General features: G+C 37.2%; 1 protein-coding gene across 4 annotated transcripts in view; it reads left to right on the top strand.

Moving 5' to 3' along the window:
- SEC24A (SEC24 family member A) overlaps nucleotides 1-19,288 on the top strand; it is an 80,455-nt gene that overhangs the window by 24,015 nt on the left and 37,152 nt on the right. For all 4 annotated transcript variants that reach the window (XM_010844500.1, XM_010844501.1, XM_010844503.1 and 1 more), the window contains 6 exons: nucleotides 9,434-9,916; nucleotides 14,315-14,485; nucleotides 16,405-16,482; nucleotides 17,026-17,192; nucleotides 17,456-17,628; nucleotides 18,572-18,674. In XM_010844500.1, coding sequence (XP_010842802.1) covers nucleotides 9,434-9,916; nucleotides 14,315-14,485; nucleotides 16,405-16,482; nucleotides 17,026-17,192; nucleotides 17,456-17,628; nucleotides 18,572-18,674 — 1,175 coding nt within the window. The remainder of the gene's footprint in view (nucleotides 1-9,433; nucleotides 9,917-14,314; nucleotides 14,486-16,404; nucleotides 16,483-17,025; nucleotides 17,193-17,455; nucleotides 17,629-18,571; nucleotides 18,675-19,288) is intronic.

Genomic DNA, 19,288 nt, shown 5'->3' with positions numbered 1-19,288 from the left:
TCATTCTGTCGTTTTTGAGATTGTATCCAAGTACTGCATTTTGGACTCTTGTTGACCATGATGGCTACTCCATTTCTTCTGAGGGATTCCTGCCCACAGTAGTAGATATAATGGTCATCTGAGTTAAATTCACCCATTCCAGTCCATTTTAGTTCACTGATTCCTAGAATGTCGACATTCACTCTTGCCATCTCTTGTTTGACCATTTCCAATTTGCCTTGATTCATGGACCTGACATTCCAGGTTCCTATGCAATATTGCTCTTTACAGCATCGGACCTTGCTTCTGTCACCAGTCATATCCTCAGCTGGGTATTCTTTTTGCTTTGGCTCCATCTCTTCATTCTTTCTGGAGTTATTTCTCCACTGATCTCCAGTAGCATATTGGGCACCTGTTGACTTGGGAAGTTTCTCTTTCAGTATCCTGTAATTTTGCCTTTTCATACTGTTCATGGGGTTCTCAAGGCAAGAATACTGAAGTGGTTTGCCATTCCCTTCTCCAGTGGACCATGTTCTGTCAGATCTCGCCACCATGACCTGCCAGTCTTATGTTGCCCCATGGGCATGGCTTAGTTTCATTGAGTTAGAGAAGGCTGTGGTCCTAGTGTGATTAGATTGACTAGTTTTCTGTGAGTAGGGTTTCAGTGTGTCTGCCCTCTGATGCCCTCTTGCAACACCTACCATCTTACTTGGGTTTCTCTTACCTTGGGCGTGGGGTATCTCTTCATGGCTGCTCCAGCAAAGCGCAGCCATTGCTCCTTACCTTGGACGAGGGGTATCTCCTCACCGCCACCCTTCCTGACCTTCAACGTGGGATAGCTCCTCTAGGCCCTCCTGTGCCGGCGCAGCCACCGCTCCTTGGACCCTGGGGTAGCTCCTCCCTGCGGCCACCCCTGGCCTCGGGCGTGGGGGTGTAGGGTAGCTCCTCCCGGCTGCTGCCCCTGACCTCGGACGTGAGGTAAGTCCTCTTTGCCGCCGCCCTTTGCGCATGAGGGTCCTCCCGGCTTCTGCCCCTGACCTCGGACATGGAGTAGCTCCTCTAGCCCGCGCTCTAGTGCACCGGTCGCAGCCGCCCGCGCTCTAGTGTGTTACCAAACGTTGCTATGCTATGCTATGCTAAGTCACTTTAGTCGTGTCCGACGCTGTGCGACCCCATAGACGGCAGCCCACCAGGCTCCCCCGTCCCTGGGATTCTCCAGGCAAGAACACTGGAGTGGGTTGCCATTTCCTTCTCCAATGCATGAAAGTAAAAAGTGAAAGTGAAGTTGCTCAGTTATGTCCTACTGTTAGCAACCCCATGGATTGCAGCCTAACAGGCTCCTCCATCCATGGGATTTTCCAAGCAAGAGTACTGGAGTGGGGTGCCATTGCCTTCTCTGGACCAAACGTTAATAGTCCTAAATATCTTTAGTTTCTGTATAAAAGGAAACCTATGTTCAGTAAATGATGTTCCAGTATCTTATTTGACTTGGGAATGATTTAACTTTTTTCTGTCATTTAACTTAATATAGCAAAACCAGTCCATTCTGAAGGAGATCAGCCCTGGGATTTCTTTGGAAGGAATGATGCTAAAGCTGAAACTCCAGTACTTTGGCCACCTCATGCGAAGAGTTGACTCACTGGAAAAGACTCTGATGCTGGGAGGGATTGGGGACAGGAGGGGGAGGGATTGGGGACAGTAGGAGGAGGGGACAACAGAGGATGAGATGGCTGCATGGCATCACTGACTTGATGGATGTGAGTCTGAGTGAACTCCCGGAATTGGTGATGGACAGGGAGGCCTGGCGTGCTGCGATTCATGGGGTTGCAAAGAGTCAGACACGACTGAGCGACTGAACTAAACTGAAGTTTCAAGTTGTCAAAAAGATTTGGAGAAACTATTTTTAAGTAGACAGTCCTAAAACATAATTTATTCCTAAAGAGTTCACCTAAAAAGTCTTCATTCGCTTTTACTTAAAAGTTTTATCACATCAACTTTATAGACAAGTTGCAGGTACACTGCAAAGAACTTTTTCCCCAAAACTATCTGAGAGTAAATTGCTAACATGGTGTCCCATCACTCTTAAATGCTTTTTTATTTCTTACACATAAGAAAGGTGTCCTAAATAACTACAATACAACTAAGAATTTAGGAAATTAACACTAATATGTTACTATTATCTCATCCCCAGACCCTGTTCAGATTTCACCAGTTGTCCCAATAAAACCCTTAGCAAAAAAATCCTGTCTGAAGTCACATTTAGCATTTAAGTGTCATGCCTCTGTAGTGTTCTTCAGTCTGAAGCAGTTTCTCAGTCTTCCTCTGACTTTCATGACCTAGATGCTTTTGAAAATTATAAGCCAGTTATTTTGTAGAATGTCTTTCAGTTTAGGTTTGTCATATATTAATATTTCATCGTGATTAGATTTAGACTATGCACTTTAGCAGGACAGAAAAGATGTTGTATTCTCATCACATCCCATTAGGTGGCACATGATTTCATTTTCCCCCATTATTGGTGATGTTCACTTTGATCACTTGATTAGAAGGGTGTCTGCCAAGCTTCTTCACAGTCATGTTGCTCCTCTTTTGTAATTGAAAAGTATTTGGGGAAATGTAGTTTGAGACTTTGTAAATATCTCATTCCTTGTTAGACTTTTAATTTATTCATTTATTTTATTGGTGTGGACTATTCCAGTGTGTTGTTGTTGTCCAACCTTCTTGACCCCATGGACTGCAGCACCTCAGGCCTCTCTGTCCCTCACCATCTCCCAAAGTTTGCCTAAGTTCATGTCCATTGCATCAGTGATGTTATCCAGCCATTTCATCCTCTGATGCCCTCTTGTTTTGCCCTCAATCTTTCCAGTATCAAAGAAGTATCACTTTTCCAATGAGTCGACTGTTCACATCAGATGACTGAAATACTGGAGTTTCAGCTTCAGCCTCAGACCTTCCAATGTGTATTCAGGGTTGATTTCCCTTAAGATTGACTGGTTTGATCTCCTTGCTGTCCAAGGGACTGTCAGGAGCCTTCTCCAGCATGATAGTGCGAAGGTATCAGTTCTTCGGCACTCTGCCTTCTTTACAGTCCACCTCTCGCAGCTGTCATGACCACTGGGAAGACAGCCTTGACTATACGGACTTTTGTTGGCAGAGTGATGTCTCTGCTTTTCAACACACTGTCGAGGTTTGTCTTAGCTTTCTTGCCAAGAAGCCAATGTCTTCTGATTTCATGAGTTCAGTGATTTCAGTGGGTTATAACCTATTACTATCATTGTTTATACTGATGCTTCTCTTATCTCTGGTTTGGCCTGTGGGTGCTCTTTCAGGCTGTCTTCGTGTATCCACTTGTCATGTGTCATCATTCTTGGGCACTTTCTTGCTTTCTGGCTCAGTAAGGTGTTGCAGGCTCATCTTGTACTTTTCAAGCTCATGAATCAGCCATGATTCCTTTTAGTGGAGAATAGTACTTAGAAACCAAGAAGACAAATACTGAGAGATCAGTGCTATTAGAATGTCTCTGCTCTCAGTCTCAGCAGACGGAGCTAGGGAATCTTTACTATATACACATTGAAGTCCATGAGTTTCAATTGTAATCTCTGTTGTAGTCCCACTACCATTGGATTCATTCTCGTTTTCCCTTTTCTATATTTGTGACTTCCTTCTCTGAGAGTAAGAGACCTTACTTCCATTATCTTATATGTATTTATTTGATCAGTTCCACTGTATGCAAAGAGCTAACTATTGGAAAAGACTCTGATGCTGGGAAAGATTGAGGACAGGAGAAGGGGACAGCAGAGGATGATGGCTTCATCGACTCAGTAGACGTGAGTTTGAGCAAACTGAGAGATAGTGAAGGACAGGGAAGCCTGGCATGCTGCAATTCATGGGATTGCAGTCAGACATGACTTAGTAACTGAACAACAAAAACAAGGGTATGTAACCATTCTGTCATTGCTTGTGTTGCCCCCTTACTCTACTCCAGTTTCCACATATGCAAATGCTTACCTCGCCTAATGTTTTAGGACTGAATTTTTCAGGAAAGGGCTTGTGTTTTTTTTTGGTATTTTTTAAAAGTTTATTTAGAAGTTTTGCTCACAAGAATATGCAACATTATGGTGCTGTATTGTGGAAAATTTTCTTTACCTTTAAGAGATTCCATCATGTGATCACTATAGTAATTGAAATTATCCTTTATTAGATTCTCACTTTTCCCCAAGTGGTACTTTATTATTCAAAGTACAAGAGTTTCTGTGCTATAATATTTATTCTTGGAGTCATTCAACAAACACATATTGTGCACACATTCAACAAACACAACTATGTAATAGGCACATTTTAGGTGCTGAGAATACAGTAATGAACAAAAGAAATTCCTACCTTCCTGGAGCTTATGTTACAGTGAAGTAGATACTATAAATAAATAACATAGTGTCAGGTAAACACTAGAAAGAAAAATAAGACAGAGTCAGAGGGGAAGAGAATGAAAGAGTTTCTGTTTTAGATGTAGTGTTCAGACAGTGCCTCTGTGAGGAGACTGTGTCTGAGAGAGACTTGAAGGAAGAGATGGAGTGAGATTATATCTGGGGGAAGAGTATTCTTGGTGGAGAAAATAGTGACAAACCCAAAAGTAGAAGCATTTTTAAGCTTGTTGAAGGAGCGTTAAGAAGGTGAATGTGACTGGAGCTGAGTAGAGAGAAAGAGTAGGAAATTATTTGAATAGTAAAAGGCCTTTAGCTATTAAAGTAGAGTAATTGATGTCAGTTGACATAGTGACCTTACCAGAAGCAGTTACAGTCAAAGATTTTGGGTTCTATTATATGTACATATTTAAAAGGGTTTTCAGTCTTAAGTGGAAATTATTAAGTCATTTTAGATTATATGATAAACTGATACAAGGTAGAGTTATAACGGTGTGTGTTTGTTTAGAACTGCAAATCTGTGCCAACTTGGCTTAAATATAGCCCTGCATAGACATCTTTCCAGAATTAGAGATATCGGATTAAAAGACCCCTTGGCCTATATAGATGATCAGATATGATTAACTGAAAGCAAAATCAAATTAGGATGGGAACAGCCTAATAAGAAAAGAACCATGTGTAATTAATATGACACATATAGAACTAATGAATCTGTGGTTCAAGACATTGGCTATTTTCTTGTTTGAGTTGACATAATCTGTTAAACCTAATCTTAAAGGAAAATTGAACTTTATATTAAAATTTGCTGCAAGAACAGGAAAAAACAAATAGAATCAGAAGACTACAGGATACTTACTTCCAGATCAGAAACAACATATGTATTATCCTGGCACTGTTTCATTAAAATAAAATGAATGTTCAATATTTTTTAACAAAGGAAGTCGGAAATGAGACCAGAAGGGAAGCCAGGGACATAGAGGATCTTATAAGCTAAGATAAGGACTTTGGAAGTTTTGAGTAGGAAGTTGATCTGATCCATGTTTTAAAAGGTAATAGGATGTGTAAGGAATAAATCATAGAAGGATAAAAGAAGATTCAATGGTATCAGCTGATCACGGGCTTTCAGACTTTGAATATAATCTACAACAAGAAGTACATTTTAAATAGTGACCCAGTATACGTATTCATATATGTGTATATTTGTAATGAAATCTCACAATACTTAACCTTTATTACATGTGACATCCTGCAATATTTTCCATTCTTAACTGTCTTCTATTTCTTAACTAAAAAGATAGTTTATAGCTTATTGATTTTGTAACTCATTAATTTATCGTACCTACTGTTTGAAACAGTGTTAATCCACTAGGACAAAGCATTATTGTACAATGAGAACGTTGTAGAGACTTGTATGGTGCCTTCTTGTTTGAGAAATAATTTTTGAGGAAAATCTCACCTTATAATTGGGCATTTATGGTACTTTGAATACTTGATGGCCTTTTACTAGTTAGAAGTGAAAGTAAATGTTGTATTCATAGTAATTTACAAATTGCGGAATCCCTAGCAGCAAGTTAACTACATTTAATTTAAAGGAAGATGGTGGCTCAGATGGTAAAAGCATCTGCCTACAATGCGGGAAACCCAGGTTTGATCCCTGGAGAAGGCAATGGCACCCCACTCCAGTACTCTCGTCTGGAAAATCCCATGGACTGAGGAACCTGATAGGCTACAGTCCATGGGGTCATAAGGAGTCGGACACGACTGAGCGACTTCACTTCACCTTTACAAAAAAAGTATGAAATTTGATTGGAAGATAAAAAACAGTTTTGAATAAATGGAGAGACATATCATGTTTATGAGAGAAAGAAAGTTGTTTTTGTGTGTGTGTGTGACTGTTGCACAGCTTGCGGTTTCTTAGTTTCTCAGCCAGGGATCAAACCCTGGCCCTCTGCAGTGAAAGCATGGACTCCTAACCAATGGACTGTCAGAGAATTCCTGAAAGAAAGATTTTCTATTGTAAAATGTCAAACAATCCAAAATAAATACATAAATCAAATATATTTCCTAAGGATTTCACTTTTTTGTGTGTGGGAGACTGCAAAAAGTGGTCTTATACTTTTTTGTTATGTCTGAAAATTTTCCTAATCAAAAGATTTGTGGAAGAAAGATATTACACTTCTTTCTTTATAACTTCCTTTTTCTCAGTATTCTTTTCTTAAATGTTTTATTTATTAATTTTTGACTGTACTGGATCTTTGTTGCTACAAGAGGGTTTTCTCTAGTTGCAGTGAGCATGGGCTACTCTCTCGTTGTGATGTGTGGGCTTCTTCATTTCGGCCGTTTTGGTTTTTCTTGTTGCAAAGCGCAGGCTCCAGGATGCAGTCTCAGCAGTTGTGGCACACAGGCTTCATTGCTCCTCAGGATGTGGAATCTTCCCGCACCAGAGGTCAAACATATGTCCCCTGCATTGGCAGGCAGATTCTTAACCAGTGGACCACCAGGGAAGTTCTTAGTATTCTTTTTGTAGTTTATCTAAATTGGTAGATGTACATCTGATTTATTCATTTTATTGATAATTAGTCTGTTTTATGAATAATCTACAATTTATTCAGTCTCCTGCTGATGAATATTTAATTTGTTTCCAATTTTTCATTATTATAAACAATTAGGCACCTAACACATGTGGATCTGTTTCTTTTGTTCTGAAAGAATACCTGTATTTTTAAAAATTTTTTTGGCAGAGTAATGCATATAGATGGTGATTGCAGCCATGAAATTAAAAGACGCTTACTCCTTGGAAGGAAAGTTGTGACCAACCTAGACAGCATATTCAAAAGCAGAGACATTACTTTGCCAACAAAGGTCCATCTAGTCAAGGCTATGGTTTTTCCAGTAGTCATGTATGGATGTGAGAGTTGGACTATAAAGAAAGCTGAGTGCAGAAGAATTGATGCTTTTGAACTGAGGTGTTGGAGAAGACTCTTGAGAGTCCCTTGGACTGCAAGGAGATCCAACCAGTCCATCCTAAAGGAAATCAGTCCTGGGTGTTCATTGGAAGGACTGATGTTGAGGCTGCAACCTCAACATCAGTATTTTGGCCACCTGATGCGAAGAACTGGCACATTTGAAAAGACCCTGATGCTGGGAAAGATCGAAGGCAGGAGGAAAAGGGGATGACAGAGGATGAGATAGTTAGATGGCATCACCAACTCAATGGACATGAGTTTGGGTAAACTCTGAGAGTTGGTGATGGACAGGGAGGCCTGGCGTGCTGCGGTTCATGGGGTCACAAAGAGTCGGACACAACTGAGCGACTGAACTGAACTGAACTGAATGCATATAGACTAGCGTTCCCCAGATACATATTACTTTTATATGCTTTTGTAGGCTTCCCAGTCCTACCTCTCCTTCCATATATATATACTTGTGTATGTTTGTGTAAGTATTGTGTAATTGATGAAAAGGTTTGAGTTAAACTAATGGTATTTGTACGTTGGTTGCATGGATTGAGGTGGTATGATCCGAAGATAAGTATTTTTTTGTTATATCTCTTAAAGGTAAAGAGTCCCCAAGTGTTAGTTTTGTATGAGTGCCATCTTTTAAAAAATATGCATCTTAATAATTTCTTTTCATTTTCTAGTTTTATGGGCAGAAATGACAATATATTCCTGAGAAGTGGTGGTTCTAGAGATTAATTTTTTTTTATATATAACAGTTTTAAAATGTACAGTCAGGACTTCCATAATGGTCCAGTGGCTAAGAATCTGCCTGCCAATACAGGGGACATGAGTTCCATCCCTGGTCCTGGAAGATGTGGAATCTTCAGAGCAACTAAAAGCAACTGAAGCCCACGTGCCCTAGAGCCCATGTTCTGCAGCAAGAGAAACCGCCACAACGAGAAGCCCACATCCTGCAGCTAGAGAGTTGCCTTGGCTTGTGTGCAGCAGTGAAGACCCAGTGCAGCCAAAAATAAAATGAAAAAAAAGTTTTTTTAAATGTATAGTTCAATGATTTTTTTAGTGTACTTACTAAAAATTGCAGCCATCACTACAACCAACTTTAAAACCCAGAGGGATGGGATGGGGAAGGTAGTGGGAGGGGAGTTCAGATGGGGAACACATGTAAACCCATGGCGGATTCATATCAATGTATGGCAAAAACCACTACAATGTTACAAAGTAATTAACGTCCAACTAAAATAAATAAATTTAAAAATAGATAAATATATAAAATAAAATATCTTTATCACCCCAAAAAAGAAACCCCATACCCATTAGCGGTTACTATTTATTCCCTCTTCCAGCTGTTGTAACCACAAATCTACCTCTGTGTCTTGGGGTTTTCCTGTTCTGGACATTTTATATAAATGATTTGTGCAGCGTATGGTCTTTTGTGAGTAGTGCCTTTCACTTAGTATAACGTTTTCAAGGTTCATCTGTGTTATAGCATGCCATTAGTACTTCATTCCTTTTTATGACCAAGTAATATTCCATTGTATAGTTAAGCCCCTTTTGTTTATCTTCAGTAGTTAGTAGACATTTGGATGTTTCTCCTTGTGGGCTATTAAAAATAATAATATTGTCAACATTTGTCTACAAGTTTTTATGGAGACCAAGAGTGGAATTGCTGGATTATATGATATCTATGTTTAACATTTTGAAGAACTGCCAGATTATTTTCCCGTGCACTTGCACTGTTTTACATTTCCACTAGCAAAGTATGAGGCTTCCAGTTTTTCCACATCCTTGTCAACGTTTATTATTTGCCATCTTCTTTTTAACCATCCTAGTGTAAGTGGTATCTCATTGTAGTTTTGATTTGCACTTCTCTTATGACTAATAATGTTGAACATTTTGCCATTTGTTTATGTCTTTGGAAGTATATTTGAATACTATTTAAAGCTTTTGCTCATTTTTAATTAGGTTATTTGTCTTTTTGTTGTTGAGTTGTATGAGTACCATATATTTTACTATATGTTTTTAAGTATTGCTTTGTTTGTCTGTAAGACTAATTTTTCCTGCTCTTATTGGAAGGTCCTGTCCAGAATGCCCTGATGTCTTCACAAGTGTCAGTGAGCCAAGGGTATAATTCTCAGCTTCCAGGATCCTACCCTCATCTAATACCAGCAAAGACCTTGAATCCAGTCTCCGGACAGTCTAACTCTGGTGGTTCCCAGACTGTTTCTCCATTAAGTAATTATCAGGGACCTGGACAAGCTCTTTATGGACCACCTGTGGCCTCTCATCCAGTGACACCTTCACTCCGTAGTGGTCCTAGTCCCCAAATGCCACTACCTACTTCTCAGAACCCAGCTGCTACACCAATGCCTTCTGGTAGCTTTCTTCCTGGAGCCAGTGTATCATCACCTTCGAATTGGCAGTATAACTATTTGTCACAGACAAACCATTGTCCTCGTGCGTCATCCCAACCAACCATGACTGGGAATACAAATTTGATGAGTCCTCAATATGTTTCTTCTGGAGATTCTTCACTTCAAAACAACATCATAAAATCAGGTAGAGTTCTTATAGGAGTGCTAGAAATGGGAAATTTTTGCTTATTTTAAATGTTTAAATTACTATTTTAGTCTTAAAATCATATGGAAGACTTTATTTTTTTGATCACTGTTAATCTTTAGATTATTTCTGTAACTTTTGGGTTAAGTTAAAATCATGATTGTTTCTGCTTTGCTTCTTTCCTTTGAAGGTATTATCTGAGTTTCTTTGGGTCACCCATGATATTTTAGGGTTTCAGGTATACGTGCAGAATCACTTCCTTGAGGACTGGCCAATACTTACATTAGCAAGGTTCCATCTTGTATTCTAGGGAAGCTCAGTCCCTGTGGTCTCTCTTTGGACTTGATCTAAGGCTTGGCTTATCTATTTGTTAGGGCACAGACAATTTTTGACTCCAGAAATCCAAGAATCCTGGAGGGGCAGTGAAAACAGACTTACTTTTGGAGCGAGGAGTTCTATTGAGCACATCTGTGGTCAGAAAGCCATGCACAGAGGTTTATCCCTGTGTTTTTTTCCTAAGGTTTTATAGCTTTAGTTCCTATGTTTAGGTGTTTGATCAATTTTGAGTTAATTTTTGTACATGGTGTTTTTAGTGAAAGTTGCTCAGTCATGTCTGACTCCTTGTGACTCCATGGACTGTATAGTCCTTGGAATTCTCCAGGGCAGAATACTGAAATGGGTAGCCTTTGCCTTCTCCAGGGGATCTTCCCAACCCAGGGATCGAACCCAGGTCTCCTGCATTGCAGGCGGATTCTTCACCAGCTGAGCCACAAGGGAAGCCCAAGAGTACTGGAATGGGTAGCCTGTCCCTTCTTCAGGGGATCTTCCCGACCCAGGAATTGAACCAGGGTCTCCTGAAATGCAGGCGGATTCTTTACCAACTGAGCTATCAGGGAAGCCCATATGGTGTTAGTAGGTAGGGATTTAACTTTATTCTTGTGCACGTGGATATATAGTTGTCCTAGGACTTTTTGATTGAAAGTGTGTTCTTCCTCCCATCAAATGATCTTGGCACCCTTGTTAAAAATAAAGATTATGTTGATCATAAATGTAGGATTTATTTCTGGACTTTGAATTCTGTTCCATTGATCTGTGTGTCTATTTTTATACTGTTATCAAACATCTTGATTACTGTAGCTTTATGGTAAGCTTTGAGTTTGGAAATATTGACTCCTCCAACTATTTTTTTTCCCCAAGATTGTTCTGTCTGTCCTCAGTCCCTTGGATTTCCTTAAGAATTTTAGGATCAGCTTGTAAATTTTTGGAAAAAAAAAAAAAAAGATAGCTGTGATTTTGATAGAGATTGTTCTGAATCTGTACATCAATTTGAGAAGAAAGCTATGTATTCTTGGACTCACTTTGATTATTAAATCTTTTTAACCTCATTGTTTGGTCATATGTGGTTCAAAAGTAGGTTCATTTAACCATTTCACTATTCCTTTTTCTTTTTTTTTACTATTCCTTTTTTGCTATTAATTCAGATTCTGTATTGGGATCTGCAGATTGATTTTGTTCAGCAGACATCCTCAAGGAAATGAACTAGTAAAAGTTTTCAAGTGAAATGGTATTATCAGTTGTTACCTTTTTATGTTAATATGTATTTCTGCATCTAGATACTACATGTACTTCATGCATTTTATAGTTTGTTAACTGCTGAATCTATTTTTCTTAGCCTCTTGTTTAGCCACTAACCTTGGTGAATGCATTTTGGTCTTGTAAAGATTAAGGGTGCCTCTAGAAACTTGGTTTCTTTGGAGAGATCTTCTGACCCATCATTGTTAGAACCAAAATCCTTGTGATTATTTGTATTCTTATTTATTTGACACTGTGAGTGAGCATTAATCATTTGAAATTAATGAATGTTCACTTCTTTATTAAGAATTGTAGATAACATTTATTGAATATTTGTTATTTTCCAGCATTTTACCAAACTTGAATGTGTGTTATCTTATTTAATTTTTATAGCAGTATGTTTTACAGATAAGAAATATGAGGCTTGAATAATTTGCCCAAAGCCACAAGAAAATAGGTTAGGAAAAAGTACTATTTAAAAACTATCTGGGGGACTCCCTGGTGGTCTAGCGGCTAACATTCCATGTCCCCGGTGCAGGGGACCCACACTCAATCCCTGGTCAGGGAAATACCACAGCTAAAGACTTCACATGCTGCAGCTAAGACCTAATGCAGCCAAATAAATAAATATTTTAAAAACAAATAAATAAAAACTATTTGGAAATAAGTGTAGCCTCTCATTAAAAAGCATGTGATCAATAATCTGAAATTTTTTTTAGCTATAACAGAAGGTAGACCACCCTGAGGTGCCCCCAGGTAGAGCACCTTGATTATAGCACAGATGTGGTGACAGAGATGTAAGGAAGTGCCAAAATTTAGGAAGATTTCTGTGTAAAAGAAGCATATGACTGCTAAAAGAACTCTATAACTGCTCTTCTCTTTTCTTAATGAGACCTCAAAAAATTCCCTGATTTTTACCTCTGTTTTTTCATCATTGTTGGTAGGTGCCTGATTGTCTGATCTCAAAATTGTGTCTAAGTTATGTAAAATATATAGTTCACATATTAAAATTCTCTAACTTTTTCTTTTCTTATAGGCCACCTTTTAGCATGTAATTAGTTTTAGAGATCTCAGGAGCCAGATTCTGAACTCTAGCTATTGGTGTTCTAAATAAGAGTCATTCAGCGTGAAAAAATAATGTCTATTTTATGAAACGTAGCTTATTCTGGATTCAACAGTATTCCTCTTAAGCTGTGAAAAAATCTCAATAAGCTCACATGTGTTTTGTTAAATATTAGGTTGTTACATCTTTGTAGCCAGATGTATCATACATTCTTGTTCATGCTGAGTTGGAAATGTACCTTGCCCTTTTGTTCCTTTGACTGGTCTCTATTCTTCGATAAGGGAGTTCCATGGCAGTAATCTTTATCGTCACTTTTGAGAACAGGGCACTGACTAGTTTTGTTGGAAGATCATTTTTCAGTTTGGTTCCTGAGTTGGGAACATCCCCTGGAGAAGGGAATGGCTACCCACTCCAGCATTCTTGCTTGGAGAAACCCATGGACAGAGGAGGCTGGCGGGCTCCAGTCCATGGGGTCACAAAGAGTTGGACATGACTGAAGCGACTTAGCACTGGGGAATTCAAGAATGTTGAAGAGACACTGAAAATTTTCATATTTGGTGTCCTTATTCCTTCAATTTTATAAAACACAGAATATATTAAATTCAGAGGATAAAAAAAGTATTATAATGAAAAATTAAATCACATGTATTTAATTAGTAGAATTTTATCTACTTTGTAGACTGTTGCTCCTTTTTGGCAAATGAGAAGTTGGTTGTGGGTTTTGAAACTTTCCATATCACACAGAATTTCCTCAAGAGTAGAACTTACTATCCTAAAAGAAAATTGGTAAAATTGAGGCAGTGAGATACTGGTAGATACAAGGACAAATGCCATGATGTTTTTTAGTTTAGTTTGATGGATACTTTTAAGCATCTTGGATAGCAGTGTTTCATAAGGTTTATACATAAACTTTGGAACATTTCCTGATTTTTAAGCCTAGGGAGTATTCTTAATATAGGAGTAAGTCATTATTGAAAGTAACCTGCTTTTATTTATTACTAGGTAAACACTAAACAGTGTATACATTTATTATCTAATATTAACAGGTTATACCACCAATAAAAATGAACCAAAATGAAATAAAACTTGGAGAATTTAGGATAACCAGAATACTTCGTAGTTTTAGAAAGCTATCTAACCCTAATTGATGGTAATCGAATGGGCTATATTGATAAGTACTCCATAGAATTTTATTCATGTTTATTTCTACTGCAGTATTTGACATGGCTTGTTGAAGCTCTGTGACCAGTTAATGAAGAATTAAGCAGTAAACAGGGCATTGTGTCTACTCTGTGAGTGATTTGGTCCTGACTTTATATTGCTTTAACAATTGACAGGAAAGAGTTATAGTGGCCTCCCAGGTGGCGCAGTGGTAAAGAATTTGCCTGCCAGTGAAGGAGACACAGGAGACTCGGGTTCGATTCCTCAGTTGGAAAGATCCCCTGGGATAGGAAATGGCAACCCACTCCAGTATTCTTGCCTGGAGAATTCCATGAACTACAGTCTATAGGATTACAAAGAGTGACACAGCTGAGCGACTGAGTGCGTGCGTGCACACACACACACACACACGTAACACACAAGAATTATGGTAGGAAAGATTTGGAAATGTGTAAAGTAATCTGGGAAGTTAACTTATTTGTAGTAATTTGTTGGTTTATAATGAAAATATAAATTTGGAAGTTATTTAGATTTGGTGAAAGGCTGTTTGGGCCTTTTTCTTAAGTTCTTAAGTGACGTGTGAAAAACCATTGTTTCCATAGGGTCTGCACTGCCCTTAGCGAATCCACCTCTGCCTGCTACTTTTCAACCAGGAGCTCCTCTTGGCCCCCCTCCAACTGGAGGACCACCTCCAGTGAGGGCCCTTACTCCTCAGAAATTGACACCTAGAACTGTGCCCCAGCCCTCATTTAATTCAACTAGCAACCAAGAAGGTAAGCAGGACAAAAACCAAGTCAACTCCTAAAGTTTTGACTCAGGGTGGAAGGATTAATATTATCTGAATTCTGTGCATTTAAGCCATATTTTTTCAGAAAATCTGGTTGTTTTGGTTTGAGATGCCCCTTAGGAATTTAGGGTTTAAAAAAATTCCTCAGTTTTCCTTTTCTGTATTCTGGGCTGTGGACTAGCCTTTGGGATCACTGTTAACTTTTCTTGTTACTGTGCAGATTTTAAAAATCATGGCTATAAAGTTATGTATCTCTTGGTAGAGGGAGGTGAGAGGGGGACTTTTGCTTTTCTGGACATGATATTGAAGCTATATTTTTAATACATCGGGTCTTTTTTGTGGAAGCAGGTTTTTGATTGCCACCGTTACTGTTAACAAACTGCCACTATTAACAAGCATTTATAAGCCTAAATAAAAAGTAAAATGTAAAAACATTTTCATGTTTTATAGTTTTAAACCAGTATCTTCAGATGTAACTTTAAAATACAAGTTTATTAACTTAAAATGTTTTGTAAAGTAAGAAATTGGATTTTAGGAATAATATAACCATTGTAACAAGATTGGAAATAGGAAAACAGATGAAGGGGGGGAAAAGCCACTACCCATATTCTATGACTCAGTACAATCAATATTATCATTTTTGTATGTTCTTCTACCATTTCCTGTTTTTAGTATTGTTAGTAGGGAAAAAAACTGACCTGTGTATAATTTGAAAAGGATCGTGTTAACAGTAACAAAATGATAAAGTAGTGTCTTACATGATAATTTTGAAAATCAAGCTAAAATAAGTATTTAAACTTTTAGCCAACTAAAAATATGCTCAGGGCTTTCCTGGTGGCTCAGTGGTAAAGAATCTACCTGCCAGTGTAGCAGACATGGGTTTGATCTCTTGGCTGGAAAGATCCCGCATGCCACACAGCAACCAAACCTGTGCACCATAACTACTGAGCCTGTGCTCTAGAGCACAGGACCTGCAGCTGCTGAGCCCGCATGCCACAGTTACTGAAGCCCACGCACCCCAGAGCCCATTTTCTGCACAAGAGTAGCCACTGCAGTGAGAAGCCCTCACAGAGCACCTGGAGAGTAGCCCCTGCTTGCTGCAATTAACTAAGACCCAGCACAGCCAAAAGTAAATAAATAAAATAAAAATATGTTCAGTGTTTTTGTTTGTTTCTACAAGATTACCAAGATTTTCTATTAATATATCAACTCATGGGTAAAGTCGTGGTGGTCTTGAGAATTGGAAAAGAGTTACTAACTTTATTGAAATCATTAAACTTACCTATTTGGTATTAAAATGACTGTTTAAAGTTAACACATTTATTTGTAGGTGCTAGAGGTGATGCTATTCACTGATTTGATTTCTTCTATACCTGAATTAGAGCTAATAAATTTTAGTGAAAAATTATTATTATTAGTTTGCTGGACTAAAGCAATTGTTCTAATTACTATATATCACTTTAAAGTTAATTCTAGATTCTACTCTGTTCTGTATTTTTTTTTAAAGGTTTTTACCCTCATAAATAGTGTATCTCATCCTTATTTATCCTCATTCTTCAATAGTATTGATTTTGGTGACTTAGTGTAGTGTGTACTGCTCCTTAGAAGTTTTTAATGCTGCTCTTGCAACTGGTAGAACTTTCAGATTGTATATAATTTTATAAACTCCACAAAGTACCATTCTTTTTAGAGGTTTATAAAGTTATTTGAAACTTTTATATATTTTGTATATTTAGAATCTTATATTGTTTGAAATTTTTATTTCAACATGTGACATTTCCTGAGGTGTGGTTTAAGCTATTTGTCTTTTGGAACATTGTTATGAATTTTAAACACTAAATCAGATCTTGCAGAAATTGTAATACTAGTCCTAATTTAAAAATTGTTAATAAACTTCCTCCTTAGGTATTATATCAAATACCAATAATGGATCTATGGTGGTTCACAATAATTATGATGAAATTGAAGGCGGTGGCTTCTTGGGTGAGATGCTATGAAAGTTTTTTTTTTTTTTTAATATGTTCCTGATAGAAAACAGAGAAGAAAATAATTAGGTCATGCAGTGGTATCTCCTGTTAGCATTTTCTGTCTGTATGGATTTAGGCTTTTTGTTAGGTTCCCCCCCCTTTAGATTTGGGATTATGGGCTTTATTATTATAATGTTATGACTATAGAATACTTTTATCAGTTAGATCTATTTAAATTTATCCATTTGAACATTTATTATATTTTAATTAAAGTTGTTTTGAATTAAAATTTTAGTCTGAATACAATGTTTAGTATATGACATGAGAGTAAATTAAGTATACTAAACTTAACCTTTGTGTGTTTATAGCTATAGACCACATTAGCTAGATTTTAATCATTGCTCACTTTGTTATTAGTGTTTGTTTTATTTTACAAAATTGATGAGTTAAAGTATTAAGTTACCCAAAGGATTTTGAAGTTACAAATTTAATGGATCTGTGTGTTGATTTAAAATACTATGGAGTGTAAAATAGATCTTAAAAGTTACCTTGTTTCTAGCAACATCACAGCCTACTACTAAGAATCCCACAATGAGCCGAAGTGTTGGATATTCATATCCCTCCTTACCACCCGGTTATCAGAACACAGCACCACCTAGTACAACAGGAGCAGGACTACCACCCTCTTCCTTGAATTACCCAAGTGGTCCACAGGCTTTTACTCAGGTATACTTTTTTTTACAACCTGTATTCTGCTTTTTGATTTAAACTATATTCACCTGAAAACATTTTAGGAAGGTACAATGAACATTTTTTTACCAAATGATAATGATAATGAGTATTTCATAAGACTTTTATCCTGTTACATATCTCCAGAACCAAAAAATTTGGCCAGGAAATCAAGATTACAGTTTTATTATTAATATATGCTTCTCTTTTCAGTGGAAGACATTGTAAAGGCTACTTACTGTGAAGTTATATTTCTTTAGACTCCTTTAGGTGCTAATCATTTAACTTCAAGTATGAGTGGATTAAGCCTACATCCAGAGGGGCTAAGAGTTATCAATCTTCTTCAAGAAAGAAACATGCTTCCATCGACACCTTTGCAGCCTCCAGTTCCAAATTTGCATGAAGATATCCAGAAGCTGAATTGTAACCCAGAGTAAGGCTTCAAACAGTACTTATTGAATATGACATTTTACTTGTTCTAAAAGGCTTCCAGATTTTTTTTGAGCTTTGTGTATTTTGAGCAAGCTATGCAGGTATATTAATTTATGAAAGTAGTCTGCATACACAAAACAGTACTTTGTTAGTTGCTTACTTAATATTTGAAATGTTCTAAGTAAAGAAATAAAGTTGTAATGCCTGATCTGATAGTTGCTCTTATCAACTCTAATGGGACTATGATATTCATTATCATTATGGTGGCTCTATTATATTTTCAAAGTCCGAAGTATGGAGATTTGATTCTATATAATCCTTTATTTGCTATCATTTTAAATTGTTTTTCATAGCAAACATAATTATAGTACGCTTTTCTCTTCTAAATTTGGTTGTGAGTTTAAGTTTATGAAGTTTTTAAGATATGAAGACTTTCTGATAAATTGAATTTGTTATTTTTAAACAGTCTTTTTAGAACCTAATACAAAACTGAACTTTCAGGTAATACACATAACTTTACATTTGCAAATTTGGGTTCAGTTCAGTTCAGTCGCTCAGTCGTGTCCGACTCCCTGCAACCCCATGAACTGCAGCATGCCAGGCCTCCCTGTCTATCACCAACTCCTGGAGTTCACTCAAACTCACATCCATTGAGTCGGTGTAATTCCAATGCAGTCTAGATTTATATAAAGAAAAAGTAAGTCCTTTGATAGTCCAGACTGTCTTATGCACAAGCTGAGAAGAAAGTGTTTTGTTATATAAAATATATTCTTTCTGAATAGGATTTAAACATTTAGAAAGGATAAAATTGGTGACAGCCTGTTGAAATACTTCATTTATAATCTGATCCAGTGTTACAATGTGTACCTTTTAAATCTTCTGAAAATTTTTTGTTCCAAACTAGTCATAGTAATAACTGATAGATGATTTTTACTTTGATACAGGTTATTTCGCTGCACACTGACCAGCATTCCTCAGACTCAGGCCTTACTGAATAAAGCCAAACTTCCTCTGGGACTGCTGCTTCATCCTTTTAAAGACCTAGTGGTATGTTTTATTAGTGAAAGTAAGTGTGGAAAACTATCTTAGTGGTAAGGAATCTTTTACAATAATGCAAGAGTTTTGTTTGAGCTGTCTTTAGAAATTTGACTGTTGACAAATTCCTTTATTTGTATTTCAGTCAAAAAGATTATTATCAAACACTTTTACAACGAGATAAACATATTGTTGAAAAATTCAGGAGGTTCTGAGTAGGATAGATGTACTGAAGAAAATAAATAAATGAACCATAGTATTTTTTTTAAAGTTGTAAATTGTTTACCTGTTAAAATGCTTTACCCATTCTCCCAGTTCTTTTATTCTTGGAGTAAAGTCTGTTGCTTTGAGAAATTGTTTCTCAAAAAAGGAAGAAAAAAAAAAAGGCCTACTTTTGTCCTAAGGCTTTAGGACCTTGACATGTGACCATGTACATTTGAGTTAATCAGTACATAAGTGAAGTGACTTTCCCATAACCAACCTCCTTTTGGTAATAGGATTGTATTGCCTTTATTGATTTTTGATTTTAAGACATTAGATCTTTTAATATGTAGGATAAACTTTAAATAGCATAATTGCCAAGTCAAATAAAACATTTAAATATGATTTAAACCATAACTTACTTT

This window comes from Bison bison, unplaced genomic scaffold (genome assembly GCF_000754665.1).
Source record: "Bison bison bison isolate TAMUID 2011002044 unplaced genomic scaffold, Bison_UMD1.0 scf7180017864203, whole genome shotgun sequence".
Taxonomy (NCBI): Eukaryota; Metazoa; Chordata; class Mammalia; order Artiodactyla; family Bovidae; genus Bison; species Bison bison.
This window is presented reverse-complemented; position numbering and strand designations above follow the sequence as displayed.